Source organism: Atractosteus spatula, chromosome 13, assembly GCF_055471065.1.
Source record: "Atractosteus spatula isolate fAtrSpa1 chromosome 13, fAtrSpa1.hap1, whole genome shotgun sequence".
Classification (NCBI taxonomy): domain Eukaryota; kingdom Metazoa; phylum Chordata; class Actinopteri; order Semionotiformes; family Lepisosteidae; genus Atractosteus; species Atractosteus spatula.
In genome coordinates, this window is record NC_142718.1 from 39,527,025 (window position 1) to 39,549,082 (window position 22,058).

Below are 22,058 nucleotides of genomic sequence, written 5' to 3' on the forward strand. Positions count from 1 at the left end.
ATAAAACTGGGCTGTTTGCGTAGCCTGGCGGGCTGCCGGGGTTCTCTGTGAAACACGTTTTCTTGTGGAGATGTTCCCAAAGCATCGTAGGGCTAATTAGATTTGAAACCTCTATTAACATGTATTATAGCCAGTCCCAATCACGTTAGGTTTGTCATCATTTTTTTTACAAGGTGTCGACCCGGCACCTCTGTGTGTCAGAAGTGTCTGTTTTCTGGGATCGCAAAACATCAGTCCATTTCTGGTTCAGCTGTGACAATTATACACAGCAGTGTGTGTTTACTCCATAGGATAATAGGTCATTTGAAAAACCGATTCTGCAACCTCCATAAACAAAGGGGAGATCTACTGTTTGTGCTCCTTGTAATGATAGTCTGTGGTCACTGTTGGCCTCACCCTGTACCTTTTTTTCACTGGAGCTGAACAACCTGTGAAATGAGGCGTTTTGTCTTCTGTGGTTCCTCTGGAAGCTCAGCGTGACCCTTTCTGCTGTCGCGGGCTGTGAATCACCCCCCCTTCCCTGCCGCGAGACCCCTGATGAGCCCCTCATTACCTTCCCTCAATGAGGCCGATCGGTGATGGGACGAAACCATCGGCAGTCACCTGGGGGCCTTTCTCACATCGCTCGCAGGACACCGCAGCCACACCGTTTCTTGGAACAAAATAATCCCTTCCCTTTTTTGTGCATACTGATTGATTGATTGATTTAACCTATGCTGGAAGAGGATACGCTTTAAGAAATGTAAGCATGGACAATTTGTTTTCTGTAGCTCTGGAAGGGGTAAGAGGCCTTAATGCGCCCGCCGTCTCTTAAGTGATCCATCGGGGCAGTGCCAGCACTAGGCTGTGAGATTAAGTTTGGGCTTTGTCATTAACCAACTGTTTTTTTATCTGTAGATCCTTCCATCTGTACACCCACACCGTACAGGTTTGGTGAAAATGAGCATTTTCGCACTCACCTTTTTCACCGCCCTGCAGTGCTTTTCAGCAGTTTTATAGTCATTTGTGCAGCTGCAGGCCTTTCATAATAAAGGATTAAACTCTACAGCTGTGCCTGGCTTATTGTTGGTCAGTATACGCGCCCCTTGCCTTTGCAGGTAAGCGGCAGAGACGAACCGATTTGCTTTTAAGGCTTCTGCAGGGTCATGGTTTGAAAATGGTCTGGACTTTCAGACTGTTTATAATAACCCTGTCTGCTAAAAATGGATCTGCCACGCACGTGGATGAAAGTGTCAGCTCGGTATCACTATCAGCTTGCCGGCATTTCCATGGTCTTAAAACCAGACTTGGGTGATTGATATTGATTTATTGCGGACAGATCACAAGTTGATTCTCTGCTGTAATTAACCAAAACCAGGCTACTTTGATGGGACAAACGGATGGGTTTTGAGGTCAGTTGCACTTTTTTTTCCTCCTGTAGTGGGTTGAAATGCTGAAAGATATGGATTGATTGTGTGCACTACGTGAGGTTCCCAGTTCTCATTGTGAGATATAATCATGAAGAAAATTGTAATTAAATTCAGTTTAGGGGGGTGTAGTTTGAGGCAATGTTGAACAAACCCCAGTCCAGCAGCAGTTTTCTGCCAGTCTCTAAACAGGTTTCTTGCAACCCACTACACCCTAGACACATTGCAAAAACATTTGCAAATCATCATTTCAGTAGGCAAAATGTAATTACAATGCTGTTTTTAAAATTGATCGCCCAAATGAAACACACGATGGTACAGCTTTCCAGCCAGTATTAAAATTAAGCATCCCTCCTGATTTGTGACCTAGTTGTTAAATGAACTCGGCAGAAACCGAGTAAAGTCTTAGGCTTTGAGATAAAGGAAGCAATAAAAGAAATGCAGGGTTTGGCTGCAGAATTCTTCCTGTTAACTCGTATTCCACTTGCAGTCTCTGAAGCCCAGCTGCAGAAGCCTTACCTGTCAAGATGTGATCAGTGCTAGCCACTGCACTTGACCTCGAGTTGTGCTTACCCACCCTGCCCTCTGTTTAAGTTCTTTCTTCTGCCTTATATCAATGATTTAAACTCCCTTAACCAGAGGTGACACAGATGATTGCATTTTTATTCCCTGAAGACCCAAAGACAGGGTAATTGTTTTTATTGGAGACTAAATGTGCTTGGCATGGAGCCACCGTAACGAGAGAGCCCTGTCCAGCTCGTGATGGATGCCTTATTATGACTTGTTCACCCTGACAGATTGCAAAGTCTCAGTTTTCATTGGGATCAACAGAGAGGGCCAGATGACACCTCTCTCTCTTCCTCAGAAGGATCCTTCAGTGGTGACGAGAGGATGCTGTGGAGGTTAAAAACACAATGCTAGTATTTAGGGTAGACAGCGTGTCACTGGGTATTTTGTTCATGGACAGCAGTTACTCCAGGATTAGGTTCCTTTCTCTGCCTTGTGCAGGACTGTTGAGGATGATGATGCAGGGATTACTATAATGTTTGTGTCTCGCACAGAATGTCTGGTGTTATCTTTCTCTTCGCTTTCCACCCCTGTTTTATTCATGGGAGCACTTTCTATCTATATGCTAAAGGAGCACGTCGAAAGAAGTTAGGAGCATGATTTTGCGAGCCATCCACAAGTTTTAAATTTGAGGCCCGTGCCAGCCTTACAAATTGGGAACACTTTCTGTTATTTGTGCCTTAAATGTCCTAGCGTGAGATTTTTTTTCCCAAAAGTCATAATATCGTTTTTTAAAGTAAGGTGTTTTATTTCTTGCATATTATGAAGTACAGTAGAAATGCATGCTGTGAAGAGAGACATTTGAGTCTGGTGTGAAGAGCACGGTGTAGGGTATAATACCTGCTGTTGTAATACAAACCTGGAGTTATGTGCTGAGTTTTCTCAACTCGCAACTCTTTTTGTTGTTCTTTTTCCTGCTGCTTGTGTAAAAGGATCCTTGGTGAGAAACCAGACTGTAGTTTGTGAGGTGGTCTTTTCTTTGATTTCTTAAGTTCCAAACTGGAGCTCTTTTCTCCACATGGCCAGTTTACATTGGTCTCAAGGAATCAAAACAGTCACTCTTTCATAAGCCTCTTTTCTGTTTTGGAAGGAAAATACTAGAGATTTTAAAACAAGGGTTGTATTTACCAATGCGTACTCTACCAACACAGCTATTTTTCTCAGCTTCCTTGGAAAATGGGCACCTCCCTTAAATAAACTAACAGGAATGTGCCCAAAAAGAACATTCTTTCATGTGATTGTGAAATGTGAGGACGTGCCTCTTGGTTGATGCCCAGCATTTGCACAAAGTACAGCTGGGACTGGCTTAGGAGACTTCATTTCATTAAATGTTTAAATGCAATTACTCTTCAATTAGTGCTTTCGGAGGATTGAGAGCCCAGTGTTCGACTTGTGTGTCTCATTCTTATTTACCTTTCCTAGACAGTTTCTATCTGTCTGTTCCAGCGTGTGGTTAAGCCCTGGCTGCCCCATGTTCTCAGCCTAGATAAACAGGCGTGTGATGGAAGTCATGGTGGCTCCAATGAGAAGATGGGAGGGGTGCCAGGTTTCTGCAGCTGATCTCTTCCTGTTCACTTGCAGTGTCTGCTTGGACGCCCGAGACCCGTACTGTGGATGGGATAGCAAGCAGAAACGATGTACCACCATTGAGGACAGCTCCAACATGAGTCAGTGGAGCCAGAACATTACAGAGTGCCCAGTAAGTGCCAGAGCTCTGCATTTTTTCCCAGTGCATCCAGTTTATAGTTACATGTGTTACCTTGAGCAAGGCTGCTTTGCTTGCTGTCTCCTTTACCCCTTAAGGAATAGAGTTCTATTTTACAAATTCAGGAATATTATTTGTATTTGTATTCTTAGCAATCCTCAGTTTAGTAGTCCCCTTTCAAGACAGCCTGGGTGCCTGTTATCTACACTGTTTATGAAATGTCACTCTGCTTCTTTCGTGTAGTTTAATTCTTTTAAGGACAGTATGCTCTGCTATTTTGATACCTGGCACTGCTCAGCTTGAACCCGCTTTGGAATGGACCTTGCAGGTGAAAAACTTGACAGTAAACGGCGCGTTTGGGCCTTGGTCGCCATGGCAACCCTGCGATCATGACGACGGGGACAGCACTGGGACGTGCGTGTGCCGCTCAAGGTCATGTGACAGCCCGGTTCCTCGCTGTGGAGGCTACGGCTGCACCGGGCCTACCAGCCAGGTGGCCAACTGCTCAAGGTAACGAGCCAGTCAGATCTGCGCTGTGTGTCTCTTAGCCGCCTCAGTTCTGATAAGTTTGTCCAAGGAGAATAAAAACCTTTTTTCCCCATCAGTGCTTAATTCAGTAAGCTTATAGCAAAATATTCCTCTAAAACTTAGTGTATCCTTGATAAAAACATCATATCAAATGTATTTTGCTGATGTAATCAAACAGTGTTGATGAGGCTTTTAATTCATCTGAGAAAAATGAGAACACATTTGCCTGAATTTACAGACATTCATGAAACTTTTTCCTGAATTAATTTTGTACTTATGTTGTGGAACCAAAGAAAATAAAACCTCACAGAAGAATAAAAACATCTTAAATGAGGTGTTCCAAGAGAAAAGATTGCAGGCTGGTGAATAGTGTTTACATGAGGCTGAGTGAATGCAGCTCGGAGTTCACCTTGACCATTTTCAACATGCTGCGAGCTGGTTTGAGATTTAATTTTAGAAGTGAGGGCTCCTGGCCTGTTTTCAATACTAGATTGAGAAATGTGTTCTCGGGAAAAAAACTCTCTTCGAGTCAGGTGGAGGGGATTCAAGTGCAGCTGTGACTTTTAGATGCCTTCTTTTTTCTGTTGTACTGGAGAGGTAGCCAAGCTTTTACACGCTTTGTGTCGGGAAGGCTCTCCACCCTGGGCTGAAAAAAGTGCTTTGTACTTCTTAGACGCAGTTTAAAAGCTTTGGAGTCAACCCATTAATTATTCAGAAAATAAATTGCAGGATTTAAAAATCGTGCTGTGTGTAAGACCTCAGCCTCTTGGCCACAGGCTTAATGGAAGCAAGCAGAAATTTCCAAAAGAATGGTGTGTTTTATCGCAGTGCCACTGTAGCCTACAGCTGTAAAGTCTGTCTGGTTTAAAACATCTCCATCACTCAGTATGTGTTTAGTTAAATCTGGACCAAAATGAAAGCATTTAAAATGGTGCGATTATTGATGGCTAACATAAATTTAAGACTTACTTCACCATAGCTGGGCGTTTTCAATTTTGTTGTTGAGAGAGCCGGGATTATCTAGACTTTACAAGAAAGCCACCACTTATGCCTGGAATGGGAGTATGAGGTATAGTGCTTAATTTGGTACTGTTTGCAATAATGGAGTGGCACATTCGTCTGTCTGCCTACCATCCAGACCATTCTGAAGGCTTCAAATCCTTTACCAAAGGTGACATGAATACAGTCTTTGAAAAAAGAGGCTGGTTTCCCTCCTCTCTGAGTTCTTGTTGCACAGCCATCTGTTTGTACCCATTACCCAATTATAATGATTGAGAATTCGCCTTGCCGGAGCTTTGCTGAAATAGATAGGTTCATTTTATTCACTGCATAACTATGCAAGATTAAAAAGAGGTGCTGGAACTGAATTGTATTTTACAGGAAGTAGCAATTAAATAATGAAAATGCAACACCAGAACAAAGCACTTTAGGAAATTGAATGTGCCTTTTTTTTTCTTTTAACTCCTTCCAGTACAGCCAAGGTTTCCAGTGTATCAGTGTTTTAAAATCTGCTGTACACAGCAAGCATATACTGTACATCAGAATTTAACAGGAGCCAATTACAGCAGTAGACAGTCAGCTTCTTAGAGGCCTGTGTGACACATTTTGTATGTGAAAGGATGCTGCTATGAATGAGTAAAGCCCTTTATTTTTGGAATATATCAAGCAACTAGATCCTACAAAGGAACAAGTAAAGGTTTATTCCATGCTGAAAAGAGAAGAAAAGAAACACAATGTTTCGGCTGTAAAATGCTGTGTTTCTTTTCTTTTCAACTCTTTTCAGCATGGAATAAACATTTACCTTTGCCTTTGTAGGATCTAGTTGCTTGATATATTCCAAAAAAACCTTTACCTGTTCCTTTGCAGCCTATGCATGCTGACGCAGCCACCTACAGTACTTGTACAACTAGATCCTACGTTTTTTCCTTTCCTACACTGAGATTAAAAACAGCACCTTATTGCTAGTGCCTTTTTTTTCTGAGCACAAGAGGTGGTCGGCCTGTTCTTGCCACGCGGCGGCAGTGCTTGAGTTCTTCCTTGTGTTGCGCAGGAATGGCGGCTGGACTCCCTGGTCCTCCTGGGCCCAGTGCAGTACCAGCTGTGGGATCGGGTTCCAGGTCCGCCAGCGCTCCTGTAACAACCCCTCCCCACGGCACGGGGGCCGCATCTGTGTGGGGCAGAGCCGAGAGGAGAGGTGAGGGAGGGGCCGTCCTGCGAGGGAGACTGCTCTGTAACGTGACCTGTAAAATTCTCGCAGTCCGAGCAGGGACAAAGGTCTGTTGAAAGACGTGCTGTGTAGGCTTCACCCTTCGGAGTCATATATAGCCTTTTTACATGAAAGAGCTTCTTTTTACTTCAGCACGTCTGAAATCATGATTTCACAGCAGGTGGGAGTAATCAATACTGCCATGGAGATCATTAAGTAAAATCTAATTTACAGCTTTTTGTAGATTTTCAATTTAAAGATTTTAATCTGGATCTGTAAAAGTATATTGTTCCCTTGGCTCAATATGGCATTTTTTTCCCAGTCTCTTATACTCAGCTTGGTCCCTGATTGCAGAAAAGTCAATAATTCCATCAAAGGTTTTTTTTTCTTGGGTCCGATATCGACTAGGAAGCCTTCTACGTGTGGACTGCGATCTCTGTTAGGAGTCTGTGAACAGAGCTGTTAATTTTACTTGTTCGCCATTGCGTTGCGGATTCTGCAGGTTCTGCAATGAGAACAGCCAGTGCCCACTGCCCATCTTCTGGTCCTCCTGGGGGTCGTGGAGCAAGTGCAGCTCCGAGTGTGGCGGAGGGGTGCACTCCAGAGTCAGGAACTGTGAAAATGGAAACAGCTGTCCGGGCTGTGCGCTGGTATGTGTGTTCCTGCCCGTTCGCCCGTGTGTCTTGGCCCAGATGTCTTATTCTCCTTCAGAAACCCCCCTCCTCACTCCCCGACGGGTGTGTGGGAGCTGTCAAGTCAGGCCCCCTCCTGGTGAGGTTTAACCAAAGTGACCGCGTGGGTGTTTGACGGGATGTTTAGAAGAGGGTCCAAGGGCTTTGGCCTCAGCAGCAAGATCAGGCTTGAATCGTAGCTTCCCGGTGTCAGGAAGCCAGGCCTGCGTGGAACTCTTCATTTCATAAATGGAAAAACCCCGATAGGCCTTTTTTTTTCTTGCAATGAAATTGACTTTAATGGAAGGAAAAGTATTTCCTGTTCATACAGTTGAGGGTGTTGGATTGTGGAACAAGCTGCCCACATGTTCCTGAAACCAGCGCTCTGCTTTTTTTGGTTCAACGGCTAGATGAGATCCTCAGATCAATTCGCTCCTAACTGCCAGACAGGCGAGGTGCTCCGGAGGGCCTCCTCTTCTCACTTTGCGATGTTTCCCGTGTTCTTAGAGCTGTTCTTTAAGGGCTGCGAGATTTACGGACGTCAGTGCGATTAAACCACTGAAGTCCAGGACAGTTCAGTCGTGGTGCGGTCCGGCAGCTGCGGGGCTCAGCCCGCGTTGCTCTGCTGAGGCTGGCCTGGCTCTCTCCCTGCCCGCAGGAGTACAAGGCCTGTAACCTGGAGTCCTGCCCCGAGGTGAGGCGGAACACGCCCTGGACCCCCTGGATGCCGGTGAACGTGACCCAGGGAGGGGCCCGGCAGGAGCAGAGGGTGCGCTACACCTGCCGGGCGCAGCTGCCCGACCCCCACGAGCTCCAGTTCGGCAAGCGCAAGGTGGAGACGCGCTTCTGCCCCAACGACGGCTCCTCCGTGTGCGAGACCGACAGTGAGTGGGGTTGTTCTTTTTGTTTTGGAACCGTTGGCTTTGAGACCGTAAGCGCAACACAAAGGACGGTAAATCCTTCGATAAGAATGGCTGTTGCATTTTTCGACAAAAGCTCACAGGGCTTCAGACCCCCATCCGTTTTGCCGTTTAAGCCGGTATCTTTGTTTTTTTAAGGAGGACTTGAACACTTTAAAAAAAATAGGAAATACCATGCTTTATGCCATTTAATATTAATTGAAATGTTTCACAAACATCATCATTTATTTTAATGGAAATCCTCCCGATCTGTTTGTCCATTTCATGAGGCAGAAAAAACCGCGATGTCTTGAGAGAAACAGAGGTGTGTGTGGTGAGCCCTCGTGCTGGAGCTGCAGCTGCTCGAACGGCACTGTTAATCGGCTTAGACGTGGGTGCTGTTCTTCACTGTCAGCACCCCTAAATACTGTTAGGGACAGTATTTCCACCAGTGTGCTGAACAGAACAAGACTGAGACCAGGGATTCGTTCGCCAAAGGGGAGCTTTTTTTCCCACCCTCACAGTCTGTGAAGACCAGCATGAGTGCTCTGTCAAACTCGGGTGAAATATTGCGGTACCATGCGTTCTGTCAGTGTCAGCCTCGAGTCATTGAAGAACAGAAGCATCTAGCATCGTGAGAAAATAAGTTGTGCAATGTGTTTTCCAGTTTCTTTACGTTTTTTCTTTACTGATGAACTAAGCGGCACCATAAAGATATGTTTTCCAAAACAGTCCCATCACGCATTAATCTGTCACTGATTAGCTATCATTGATAGCTGAGCTTCTGCCTTCTAGACCTTTATTACTAACATCTTAATGTCGGAACCTGTTTCTGTTTATAGAAAAAAAGGCAATGTGGAGCAGAAGCCCGGGTGGGTTCAGGGTCATAACTGGAAGGTTGTGGGTTCAAATTCCAGGTCAGACACTACCGCAGGTATACCCTTGAGGAAGATAGTCGAGTCTCTCCAGCATAAAATATGTATAAAATTGTGCAAATTTAAGTCACTTCAAATAAAACTGTCACTGGTGCTTTTTTATTGGCTGTAAAACATCCATTCACCCGTCATCCCTGAAAGCAGACTTTTCAGTCGGCCCATAAAGAGTTCCGATTTGCCGGGTCGGTTTCCGCTTTCCCTGACCCGTTCTCGAACCCGCAATTCTGATGTCTGCTCTCTGACCCCCCGCAGCTCTGGTGGAGGACTTGCTGCGAAGCGGCCGGCCCCTGTCCCGTGCGGCAGGGGGCTGGTCCCCCTGGGAAACCTGGTCCCCCTGCTCCCAGGACTGCGGCAGGGGGTTCCGCACGCGCCGGCGCACCTGCGGCGGCCCCGAGCCCAAGGGCGCGGCCCAGGCCTGCTCCGGCTCGGCGCTGGAGTACCAGGACTGCAACCCGCAGCCCTGCCCCGGTAAGGCCGGCTCCCTGCCGCCGCCGATTCTCCCTTTTCTTAAAAGGGAAAGGGAAGTCGTAAAAATGTCCCGTGAAGGCCATCGGAGAAATGAATTGACACCTGTAAAGCATGTGGAGTGCAAGGGAATGCATCATGCACGTCTTATTGTTGAAACATGAAGGGTTTTAGTTATTTATTGCTGATGGAAGGTGATAAATACCCAACAAGCCTTTATGCAGGAGCTCGACGTCTGTTCCACTCTGGTGTGTAGCTCATAAGTGACTTGCAGGTGCCTCCTATTCTGAGGTGCCATCAGAAATCCAGTTTTGCAGTGCACCAACTAAGTTGGACTTCTTGCTTACAGGCCAGCAAAATATTTTTCAGGGCTAGGAAATCTTCTAGGATGCGCCGAAGTGTGTGGGTTGTGTTTAAGATGTAGCATTCGTACATGAAAAGCACAGGGCTGGGTGAGAATCTAGGCGCTTACATAGCTCTGCAGCTGTTAACGGTTTCCTCTTGCAAACCAATTGTCTCCTGTCAGTTTCATTTAATTCCAATTGATTAGAAATAGATATCTGGAGGAGCTGAATGAGAACCCCCCCTTCCCTCAGTGCTCTAATAAAGCGCTTCTTATAATTAGGTTCGCTTGATATACTTCACTGAATTTTTGCGTCCTTTAATATTTCATTGTGGAGTCTTCCCAGATGTCCTCTAACGCACAGTTTCATTCTGCGCTTCCTTCACGTCAGCACACACAGCTGTGACACGGCACCCCTGCACCTGCGCGGGGGTTTATCTGCCATCGAGTCAGTCAGTGGGGGTCAGTGTGGACCCCTCTCCAGCTCCAGACTGTGGGCGCAGGCCCCCTGGAGGAGGGGGGGTGTCTTCTGTGGAATAAAACTCAGAACAGAGACTTGAAGTGGGGTCAGTCCTATTAACCTGAAAACCTCGGAGATGTAGAAAGCACAGCGACGTTCTCGCTGCTCCCACGCACGTTGAGGAGCTTACTGACCAGGTTACGTCCTGTAGAAATATTCTCCTACTATCAAGTTCCGTTTAAGTTTTGTGCTGTTTTTTTCCCCCGTTTCGGAGGGCGAAGACAGAAACGTTCAGGTTATCCCCGGTCTTGAGTGCTTCCAGTCGTCACATGGGGCCGCTGGCGAGTCTGCTGCTTGGAGGATAGAGTAGTGTAGAAGCCCCCCAGCCCTGCTCCTTGTGTGCCGAGCGAGAGGAGGCCGCACTGCGCTGACCTCTCCCTCTGTGTGTCCAGTGAATGGAGCCTGGTCTTGCTGGTCCCTGTGGTCCCAGTGCTCGGTCACGTGCGGGGGGGGCCACTACCAGCGCACCCGGACCTGCACCAACCCCGCCCCCACCAACGGAGGGGACATCTGCATCGGGCTGCACACCGAGGAGGCGCTGTGTAACACACACTCCTGCGAAGGTAGGGAAACGCTCCACGAATGCAGCCGACGCTGGTTCGTCCCCGAGTCGGTCTTCTCGAAAGGTGCTCCCATACCAGCTCTTCCAACATAACAGCCTGCGATGGATTGTATTTTCAGCAGCGAGAAACATGCTTGTGACATTAAAAATGGTCCAGTGAGCAACACTGGCTTGTTCAAGAGGCCTTTTACCAAAGGTGATTAAAAAACTGTACTTTGGTTTCCAGTCTAAGAGCTTAAAAGATTTTTAAGATGCAGGTGAACAGAACCGAACAGAACAGAGCAGGTTTCAGAAATGCCAGCAGGTGAAGTGTAACTGGACAAGTAGATTTTATCCGGAGCTAAAGTTAATTTCCGGCACCCTCCTGTACTCTAGCCAGAAAGATACAGATGATAAAATTAATAATAATAATGTGAGCACTGCACCTCAAGTACACAGGTGCTTCAAAACCCCAGTCTGCTGCAGGAAGCTAATTGGAAAGGATTTTCAAAACAATCTTTGGCACCACAAATAATCAATTCATAATATAGTGGCAGAGACCCTAGGAGGCGTTTGTGTGGGAATTAGTGTGCTGGGTGAGACGGTGTAAATTGACAGAACTGCAGGGCTCATTGTTATCTTCAATCATTTAGTTCTGTTCTCCACATGGGTTTCTTTGCTTCCCAGATGGAAAATGCAGGTAAGGTACTTATTGAAAATGTTTTTATTCATAGACCTAATCCTGCTTGCTGTAAAGGCCCTAGTGTAAACCAGTAACCCCAGATCAAAGTAAACCTGCACACGGTACCTGACTGCATAAGAATTTTTTGATACCGAATTGGTGTACTTGAGCTCTGTACATTGTTTTTTTTATTCGGTGTTGTGCAAAGTGCTTCAAAAGAGATGCACTAAAAGTGGCCGGAATCTGGTAGTCTGCTCCTTCTTGACAACAACCTGTGTGTTTCACTGCTTGTTCACATTCAGTGTGTTCGCCATCACCAAATACACTTAAGTATTTCCAGAACATCAGTCTCCAATGTTCAGAAGTAGCTCTTAAAATCAAATCATCCGCAACCTATTATTACAGTATCTTTTTGCATTTTGTGCATCTTAAAAACGCTGAAAAATAATTACATTTAGAATATAAAAGAAGCAAAAACAGGAAGAAAATATACACAAAAGCTCTTTGGAAAAGGCAGCCACATTACTGGCGCATCAAAGCTGTGCCTTTTTCCTTCAGTTCCATTTACTCCATCATGGTGAAAACAACAAGTAAGAAAAAGCAATAAGCTAGGTCTTTCACATATCAAGTGGTCAACTCACTCGGCAAAGATGTGATTAAATATTCACATTAATTGAAGGCAGAAAGGGCACACCCATAGCTCATAATTACTAATGACATGCTGACCGAATCTGGACAAGAAAGTGCAATAAAACATTTTGTAGGGCACCATCCGCAATGTAATTCCTTGATTTTACTCTCCATCAACTTCAAAATCTCTGAAAAGGTCCTTTTTTGGAGTGAAATCACTTGCTCGTCTTCTGCATTTAGCCTCCTGGGGTGCTTGACGCTGGCAGCTCTCTCTGACAAGGGTACAGAGTGGGATGTTGGCTGATTACAGTCTCGGCGCCCGCATGCTGCCCCTCCACCTCCTGTCGTTATCTGATCTTTAACGCTTGTCCCAGGCGGATGGTCCAACTGGTCCGAGTGGAATGTGTGCAACGAGGACGGCCTGCAGTCACGCAGCCGATACTGCGAGGTCCACAGCCCAGGCCCGGCGCAGTGTCTCGGCAACAGCACCGAGCACAGGGAGTGCTTGTACAACGAGATACCAGGTAAAATAAACAGCTGTACAAGGCCCACTTGGGAAAACTGCAAGTTAAAGGTCAGGTTAGCGTAATGTGTGAATAGACTACCTGGGAGATATGAAAGGCCACATGTTGTCTAGTATCAGTGTTGTAGTACTTGGTATTTGCGGTACAAAACTGACATGGGAAATGGACAGGGAAGCTAAAGGGAGAAGAGTAATCTGGAATCTGTGGCTGTGATTAATTAATCCACAATTAATTATCAGATATCCTTGATTGTTAATTAAAAATCCCTTTCCAGTCAGGCATAGGAATTTCAATTTCCAGGAGGGGAGGGAGCCGGTGTCACTCTGAGGTGCCGATAGCCTTCTGTCTTGATTGCCTTGCCACTGTGAGCTGCCTGTCTTTTTGCTGTAGCTGGGAAAGTGACACTTACGAAAAGCCTGTCCTTTCTTCCTTATGACCTACAAAATAGTCTTCAAAGCCTTTCTTTGAGCTTAATAAGACAGCATGTTTCAAAGTCAAGATTTTTTTCCTCAGGGTGTAATTTCTCTGCCAGTCAGATACCCAGTACATTGTTTTAAACCTAATGAACTGCACAAGGTAGCTTTCTTTAAACAGCAAACCTACTCTTATTTATATATATATAGTCTGCAAATTGACAAGTGTATTGTGTATGTGTGCATGGAGGCATTCATAATAATACACCTTGGATCAAGTGCTGTGCAGCAGTAAAAGGAAACATTCATGGCTTCCTTTTTTCTGGGAAGTCAAGGAACAGCGAATAGGAGTTTGTGATATGAGCCAGGTGCTTTTTGAGTTGCAATGAATCAACTGTGAAACAAGAACCTGAGGACACAGGTTAAGGTGACAGTGAAGTGCATTTGAAGAGCAGGAGGCAGCTCTCTCTGTAAAGGATCATGGGAGAGAACGAACAAACTACCTGGCTGTGTTATTACAGCTGTTACCTTGGCTTCTTTCTAGAGATCTTTGGATCAGTTAGCAATTCAATGAGCTAAAGAGACCAAAGGGCCTCCTCTCTGTGGTATCCTCTTATTAAATAGATTTCTCTCTCCTGTTTCACTGCTACAGTGATTCTACCAGCCTCCAGTTTTGACAAGGACCTGCACTGTGGAGGTGAGTGGATTCACATGTTGCCCCCCTGTCTGATGTTTAATTTTCACAGCTGCCCCCCCCCTTCTCCGAGTGCTGACTGGGATGTGTATAGTAGCACACCCCTGTGGCACTTAGTTACTCCTTGTCACTGCTCAATTCAAGGTCTGGAAGGTACAGTACACCTCCCGAAATGTTCTCAAAAAGTGCAGCTCTAGCCTCTCGGTCTCTCTCCGTAAGTGTGTGTTAAAATCCACGATGACATCTCTCTCTGCCCAACCTCACAACTTTAAAACCAGAATACCCGGGCGACTCTGCATCTTCAAACAGAGCCTTGAGCGCTTCAGATTTAAGTCACCTTTTTGACCTAACGTGTGGTACAGCCCAGGCTAGGGACTGTTCAGTTCTAATAACTCTAACACATGTTTTGTGTAAGAGGTGCTGGATAAGGACGCCTCTTTCATGAATAAAAAGACAAAAATGGAGAGAGGGTAGGATTGATGCTCGTGTGTTTTTCTGCAGTTTGCTCAGTGTTCAGGGTCACAGAACTGTCTTCTGTTAGACACACCAGTTGAATCACGGGCATGATTGCAAAGAGGGCATGATCAAAAGAAGGACTAAAAAGCCTTGTTTCTTTGAAGTCAGAGTGGTTGTTGTATTGATAGGTAACGTGAACAAAGCATACCAAACAGAACTGAGATTTATTAGGGATACAGTGTTTAAATTCTGTGTAACAACAACAAGCTGCTCACAACAGGGAGGAGGCCCAAATATTTTGAGTATCTTCGAAGTCCAGATTCTTTTCAACTATTTTAAATAGCACATTCTTGATTTTAATGGCTAGCACTCAACAATTTTTTGATGCTGGCAATCAGAAATGTTGTTCTTCCTCTGTAATGATGCCTCATGCCTTAAAGGAGTGGTGTCTCTCCAACTCCTAAATTAAGTTTGTCTTCCCTCGAGTGGGTCAGCTCTGTAAAGCAGTCTGTATTACTTCACAGAAGAAGGAGAGAGATTTCAATCCCTTTTGTTAATAAGGGCACTGCTGCCTTTCATCAGGGATGTGAAGCTGAACCAGTACAGTGTGTGTCGATGAGAAGACCACTTGTTTAAATACTGATGTGCAGTGTCATGCAGTCAGTAATTAGGACTTTAACAGAGGTGAAACTGGGCATTTGGGGACAGGCTGAGTGGCTGAAGCAGACAGTTTCCTGCGAGCTCCAGCCTGCAGCAGCAGAATGAGGTGCTCGTTAAGCGTGTACTTCCTCTGGAGAGAAGAGTGCCGCAAGCAGAGTCCATGACCGCACACTTCAATTAGCACAGGCCCAGTGCTGGTTCTGCTGGCCGTTTCATTAGCCTTGCTGCAACTCTGAAGACCAGGACCGGCTTAAACTAGATTCAGACACCCCCCTCCTTCCCAAAAGACAAAACCTTTACTCATTTGGAAAGCCCTCGGAAACACTTATTAACCAAAATGTCATCACGGTAAAAGAGTGATAACAATAAAAGCAAAGACCCAGTACCTCTTTCATGCTATACTCTATAAAGAAGTCGAGCAAATGAGGAAGCAAGCAGCTGGTATGTTTCATAATTCCTCTTTTCCCCCCCCCCCATTTGTCTGTTCTCCAGGGTTCAGTCTCATTCATCTCATTGCCACTGGAGTTTCATGTTTCTTTGGTGCAAGTCTCCTGACATTCCTCATATACGCGTACTGCCAGAAATTCCAGAAGCAGTCCCAGGAGTCTGCAGTGATTCATCCCACTACTCCAAACCACCTGAATTACAAGGGGAACACTACGCCAAAGAATGAGAAGTACACTCCCATGGAGTTTAAGGTAAGGAACAGGGCTGGGTGGCAAGGGAGTTAATAATAATAATAACATCACTTTATTCACCCTTTACAGTTTCTTGCATTAGGAATTATCTTTTCGCATACCCCAGCTTGCTCTCCATGAGACACACAGACAGGGAGAGAGCCTGGGGTCAGAGCGCAGGGTCTGCCATTGTACGGCGCCCCTGGAGCAGTTGGGGTTAAGGGCCTTGCTCAGGGGCCCAACGGAGTAGGATTCCTCTGCCGGCTGCGGGTTAGCACAAAAGTGCTGTTACACCCCTGTTTAAAGTTCCTTGATTCAAATAATAACTTCATATTAAGCAAAAGCTGAGCTGGAGGGTTTTTTTTTTCCTCCACAGAAAAATGACAAACCAATGTGTTACAGGATGGTTTGCGTGTCGTACATGCTGTTGGACTTGGTGTTCATCACAGGTCTGTCCCCACACACTGCATTGCATAATCCATCCTGCGTGTACCCCGGCATCCAGTCACTCCTTTATTAATCACATCCATTCGTTTTGTTCCGCGTCAGCCTGACGCATGAGTTTTCCAGCTGTTTGCGGGAAACAGTCGCATATTTAATCAGCAGATGTCGTCTGGGTTGAGGTTATTTTTCTGCTCTCCGTCCTTCCTGTGACACCTAGCGGTATTTTTCTCCTGTTGCTGGAGAGCACAGGGTACAGACAGCGACTTGCCGAGTTCTGCAAGAGCAAGGAGCCGGCAGCGGAGGCTTTCGGGGCGTATTTAGCTGCTCCTTGGCAGCTCTGAGCAGAAAGAATTTGTTGCTAGAAAGGGCGCTGGCCTTGAGCTTGTCTTGCTGGGTGTAGTTAAAGAATGTAACCCTTGAGAAAATGAGTCAAGCACATGAAGTGGCATGACGGGGAGCAAGTGAGATTTGTTTCTAATGAGGAACATGAAGAGAAATGTTAAGTGCTTAATTGAAATTAAGTGAAACAAGATTTCAGGCACACTGAATAATCATGTTGCAATTTTAAATGGAAATCGCCCCAGTTCACATATCGCTGTACAGTATTACACTGACCAGGATAGCAGAGCAGGGGCAGTACCTACCTACCTACCAGGGAGAGATTTTAATAGTAACACACATCATTTGATTAGCCTTTATCCCCTTTCTCCTTCCTAAGTATTGTTTTTTTTTGTTGTTGTGCTACAACATAAGGTAAACCCAAAGTCTCCGTTTTTTTAATCACCTCTCCTTTCTGATTCCTGACAGACGCTGAACAAGAACAACTTGATTCCAGATGAAAGGACCAACTTCTTCCATTCACCTTTGCAGCAAACCAATGTTTACACAACCACTTATTATCCCTCCACTCTCAACAAATACGACTACAGGCCAGACTCCTCTCCCGGACGGACCTACACACACAGCTGAGACAGAGTCGCGGCCGCAACTGGAGAAAGATTTAACTCTCTCGCCTCTTTCCTTTGACTTCTTCATATCAGAACAAACTCTTTCATGTTCGGGAGCTGTTGCCTGTTTTTAAAGCTGACTTGCTCTGAAAAGATATAGCTGCTGTGGGCTCAGGGCCGCTGAAGGAACTGCCTGCCCAAGACTTTGCACGGTCCGAGCAGGACAGCTGTCATTTTATAAAAGATTTATAAACTGTACAGGGAGGAAAAAGGGACAGTTTTTATTTGTTTTGGACGTCTTGCTTTTAAGAAAAGGCACTTTTTAGAAACAATAGGAATGGCATTCCCTGGTGAATGGCATACACTACAATGTGGCTATAACGCTGACAGCTCTGGAATTAGGATTTCCTTTCTCTGCCGAAGAACCTCCAATGTAAATTCAAAGAACTGGTTGCTGGCCTGAAGAGGAAAACGGATAAACGTAAAGTGATTAATCGATACTTTTAAGTGTTCTCAAAGCAACACTTTCAGTTCTATAAACTGACACCGTCAGTCTGAAATCTGGTTAGCCCTGCGACCTTAATGTGGGCACATGTAGTTTTTCTTTAAAAAATAATACAGTAAATAATAAAAGCCATTACTAAACAATGGTTCTAGCTCGTCATGGTATTCCACACTTTGGTACTTGCAAAACTAAATCAATATTAATCCTTTTTTCCCAGTGGAAACGCTCCCTAGGTTTCTAGTTTTGTTCCAAGGGTAAAGAACAGATGCTACGAGCTGTTCGAGTTCCTTGAGATGGAAGACACACGGCATACCAACATGTGCACAAGACTAGGAATGGAAATGAAGATGGTTTTCCAACTAGGGAACTGATGAAGTTTAAGGGGGACCTGATTTCAACAGGAACGGTACTTGAAATTCTAGTCTTCCAGTCAGCTGAATTCTGAAAAGCCCAGCTTGAGGTGTGTCGGTCTTTTTTTTCCACACTGCTGGTTAGATTGGATTTGCTGCAGTGTTTGTCATCGCTGCAGCTCTGTTAAGGCGTGTGGCTTTACTCTGACATAGAAGAAAAATATAATGCAGGACTATCCTTATTCTTGCCTGCTTAACATGATGTCCTTTTGAAGTTAACCAGCTTCAGAATGTGTAAAGCAATCGACACACTGTAAAAGAGAATCATTTTCATATATATTCAACAAAAGGTCTTTAAGAAAACTGATTGCAAGCATGGATGCATTGTGATGATATAATGGAAAGAATGGGTGACTGTTTCCTCTAAAAGGTTTCAATAGGGTGATATAGGTTCCTGATTTGCTTTTTGAGAAATAAAGATCAATGTAAAACAAAATGCCACCTCTAAATGAGCCACATCTCGGATTTGCAATAAATTTAACATGAACATTGAATAATAAACTGCTAACTTTCCTGTCCTACACAGTTTTTCTGCAGCATACGACAATATTCCTTGATCATTTGTTTTATAGTCTTATGAGAACAGAGATCGGGGTAATCTGAGGAGGTGAAAGAGTTTGTGCCGTAGCACTGGAGCATAAAACTGGACTCGGGGATTTGAAAAATTGAGATGATTAGTAATAAAGAAACTGTTTTAAGATGAATTGGAAAGGTAATCATGATCAGATATAATGGCCTGTGCAGGGCATTTGGGACTTTGTGTGTGGAAAGTATATAGCAATGTTGTCATGATTTTCATCCATTTGGCTACACAGTCCTCTATTAAACATTGGAACAGAGGACTGTTTTTGTATTGCTTCTTGTTGAGATCTCAGCCACATTTGTGCACGAACTGTTAATGCACAAATTAACCTTTTCGCTATATATATGCACAACCTACCTTTCGCTATATTACTGTATGCATCCGAAAAACAAGAAACCTAATGCGAAGAGTAAATGTCATAGACAAAAAAAAATCAATTTGTACAGAAGCTTGGGAGGAATATGGCATTTCAAAACTCAGCAGTCTTTTTCTCATGCCTGTTAAGTGAATGCAGAACAGACAAAAGTCTTCAGTTAATCTAAGCTTGGGGAATCTTACATTTGTACATAGAGAGGCTGTTCAATGACAATTTAATGAAATTTAGAGTTAGTGTAATGTATATTGTATAGCTAACACTGTTTTAAATGCCTTATAGTTGTACAAAGCGCAGAAGTGCTGTAAATACCAACCATAGAGATTGTGAAGAATGGAGTTCACGAATACTTCCATGTAAATCTAAACTACAGCAGAGTCGAACTGCTGTCTTCAATAATGCAAGAGGCTGTCAACACTCTTTTTCCCAGCATTTCTTCTAGAGGAGAAAATTAATTGTGCCTGGTTCCTTTTACAAGACTTTCATTATTACATTTAGAACATTGTCAAAGTATTTCGCCTGCTGGGGTAATCTAAGGTTTAATTTTGTTCCTCTTGCAATCCAACTGATGTTTCTCTGTAGAACACATACTTTTCAGTAGCATTGTCCCTGAAAGTAAAAAGTCCGTAGTCAATACAAACAAGGCATCTTTAATAAATGTAATTTTAATGTTACATAGAGCCACCTAGAACCCCTACAGCTAAAATAAATGGTGTAGACCTGTCGGTATGGCATAAAAATGATTGCCTTCATGATCATGTGGCCTGCTGTTTGAAGAATTCCTGTCTTTTTATCAAAGCCTAACAAGCTTTATACAAAGCTGGAAGCTGAAGCTGCACATTCATACGTAACATTTTTCAAAATTACAGGCAGTTCTATAAATCTTTTGTCGAGGGAAGAATAAAGTAAGCCATTCTTAAGGTGTTTGTCTTGGTTCATGGAAGCTGAAATCTCCTCACATGCCTGCCTTCTCATGTCCTTGCTGTTTAATTATTTACAAGTATATACATTGCTGCACTGACATTGCAGTCGCTCTGTGCTTGCGTTGTATTGCTGAACTCCATACTGAAGGCTTTGTGCCCTCCTATGCAATTGATTTGGTGGTACTGTTAGATATGTGATCTAGACTGTAATCACTGCCTTTAGACACTGTGAATTTTTGGTACTCTATATTTTTGTATATTGTACATTGTAAAGAAGAATAAAACAACCTTGATGCCAACTGAAGTCCTGTCTTGTTTCCCAAGTCCCTTATCTGAGGATTCGTGCTCCGTAATGATGGTCTATTTTCAAGCTGTGCACAAAGAGCCAAGCTTATGCACAATATAATGTATTGTGCTATTTTTTAACCCTCAATTTATAGATGGTCTCACATTTCGTGCTGTAACAGTCTGTTGGTCACCTCTGCAAATTACAATCTTACCTCAATTAGCAAGCTGATTAAGACAAAACACAAAGGGGATTCCTTGTAGGTCATTCAGACCCTGATCGAGGTTCATTCTACTTATTGCAACGCCTAACAAACTTAGTTTCTTTGGCAGATCTGCATTTTACTTTGAAGGTTTAAGTTGATACACAGAATTACCCTCAATTAAAAAAAACCCATCTCATTAGGATGTATAAAAATGCAGTAGAACAGCTGAATTTTCTCTCAATCTTTTTTATCTCTGGTCTGCACATTGTTGACACTTTGAACCTTACATTTTCATAGAGGAGATATTTAAATAAGATGAATGCCAATTTAAAAACTGTTCTCATGCTTGTTTTCAAGAAAACCATAAAAAAAGCTGTCAGGTCCAAATCTAATTTCAAGCCACGTCCCAGAGAAAAGAGGTGAGAATGCTTGCTGCTGTGAGTGTGTAACCGGACCCTGCTACAGGTGGAGTGAAATACAGGTGCCCTGTTCCTCTGAACTTGTCCCGGGATCCTAATGAATCGCGAACATCAATAACTGAGTCTTGGAAATGAAAAGAAAATGAAAGAGCAGCTGGGGAATAATATTGTTGAGCCTAAGAAATAAAAACTGGAAATGTGCCCAACAAGCCAGCTGAAGGGCCATGAATTGTCATGACACCTTTTTGACAGAACAATTAACTCACACCAATTAATTGTTCTCCAAAAGGGCATTGCTGTGTTAAATAAAAAAAACCTGGGAAAGAGCACTGGGTCTTACAAAGCAAAACAATCCATTTTTAAGAATGAGAAGTTGCCTTCGGTCACATCAAGCATTTAAACGATGGGCTCTTTGAGTTCTTCATTGTGCATAGTATAATAAGTGCAAAGCAAGACAGGCCCTGCTCATTACTGGCATGAGAGATCTTCGTGTGCAACATGGCCAACTGGAAAACTGGCGTTATGTTATCTTCCTGACTGTTTCTTTTCTAGCATATATAAAAGGTTTGCAAAGTGATTTTAAAAGGATACTTTAGAATCCTTTTTCAGGTTTTCTTTTTTTTCCTTTACTTAGGGGAGACTGAAAACAATTTCAAAAAGAATAACTAGGGTTACTAGTTACTCGTGACTTACGATGGCATTTGGATACAGACGCACCATAGGTGGACTACAGTAAAATCATGTAGACAGTGTAGGCAAAACACTTTGCACATACTTTAGAGAAATCTCCTTTCACTCTTAAAGGATTACTTCAATGTATGCACAGCATGCTTTATAGACAACTGCAGAGGACTATCAATCTTTGCTGTTAGCTTACAGGTTGGCAGTACCTTCCCAAGAGAGGAGAAGCCAGCTGACTATTTGCCAGAGATCCCGCTCCGGCACAGTCGAGGCAGTGGAGACGAACGAGCGCTGACTGCTGGGCCTCCTCCAGCTGCTTCTCTCCAGGATCCTGTTGACAGGGCCGGAGGTGAGAAAGACCTGGAACTGCTACAGGGACACGCGCAAGAAAGAGCAAGTCGCAATGAGGATCACCAGCCTTTCAGTTTGCAGTCGATAAAGAGTCACTTAGTCTCAGCAAACTAGATGTCACCTCTGGCTTTCCCCCCCTCTTTGAATACGCTCGAAGAGCTGTCAGGCATGTCTGTATGTCTGGATAGAGATCTCCAGTGGATAAAGCAGCTCTGCTGGTGTCCAGACCCTGAACATACAGCTGGCATGATCCCATATGCACGCCCTTATTTTAATGAACATATCCGATTTATTTCAGAAGCAGCATGAGCTGAAACGCCTGGTTAATTGGTTCTTCACCCTTCACGTCTGCTACCGCGTGTTGTGCAGCTGAAGAAGGTGTGGGACATCTCCTGAACACATTCTCTTT

At 44.2% G+C, this 22,058-nt stretch overlaps 1 protein-coding gene across 2 annotated transcripts in view; it reads left to right on the plus strand.

Annotated features, from left to right (window-relative positions):
- The window catches only part of sema5ba (sema domain, seven thrombospondin repeats (type 1 and type 1-like), transmembrane domain (TM) and short cytoplasmic domain, (semaphorin) 5Ba), a 112,541-nt gene extending 92,535 nt beyond the window's left edge, over nucleotides 1-20,006 (plus strand). For both annotated transcript variants that reach the window (XM_088931005.1, XM_088931007.1), the window contains exons 12-22: nucleotides 3,555-3,672; nucleotides 4,007-4,188; nucleotides 6,257-6,400; nucleotides 6,915-7,062; nucleotides 7,742-7,967; nucleotides 9,170-9,385; nucleotides 10,638-10,808; nucleotides 12,473-12,622; nucleotides 13,688-13,732; nucleotides 15,338-15,543; nucleotides 16,774-20,006. In XM_088931005.1, coding sequence (XP_088787131.1) covers nucleotides 3,555-3,672; nucleotides 4,007-4,188; nucleotides 6,257-6,400; nucleotides 6,915-7,062; nucleotides 7,742-7,967; nucleotides 9,170-9,385; nucleotides 10,638-10,808; nucleotides 12,473-12,622; nucleotides 13,688-13,732; nucleotides 15,338-15,543; nucleotides 16,774-16,935 — 1,768 coding nt within the window. In that variant the 3' untranslated portion in view covers nucleotides 16,936-20,006. The remainder of the gene's footprint in view (nucleotides 1-3,554; nucleotides 3,673-4,006; nucleotides 4,189-6,256; nucleotides 6,401-6,914; nucleotides 7,063-7,741; nucleotides 7,968-9,169; nucleotides 9,386-10,637; nucleotides 10,809-12,472; nucleotides 12,623-13,687; nucleotides 13,733-15,337; nucleotides 15,544-16,773) is intronic.
- The last annotated feature ends 2,052 nt before the right edge of the window (nucleotides 20,007-22,058 follow it).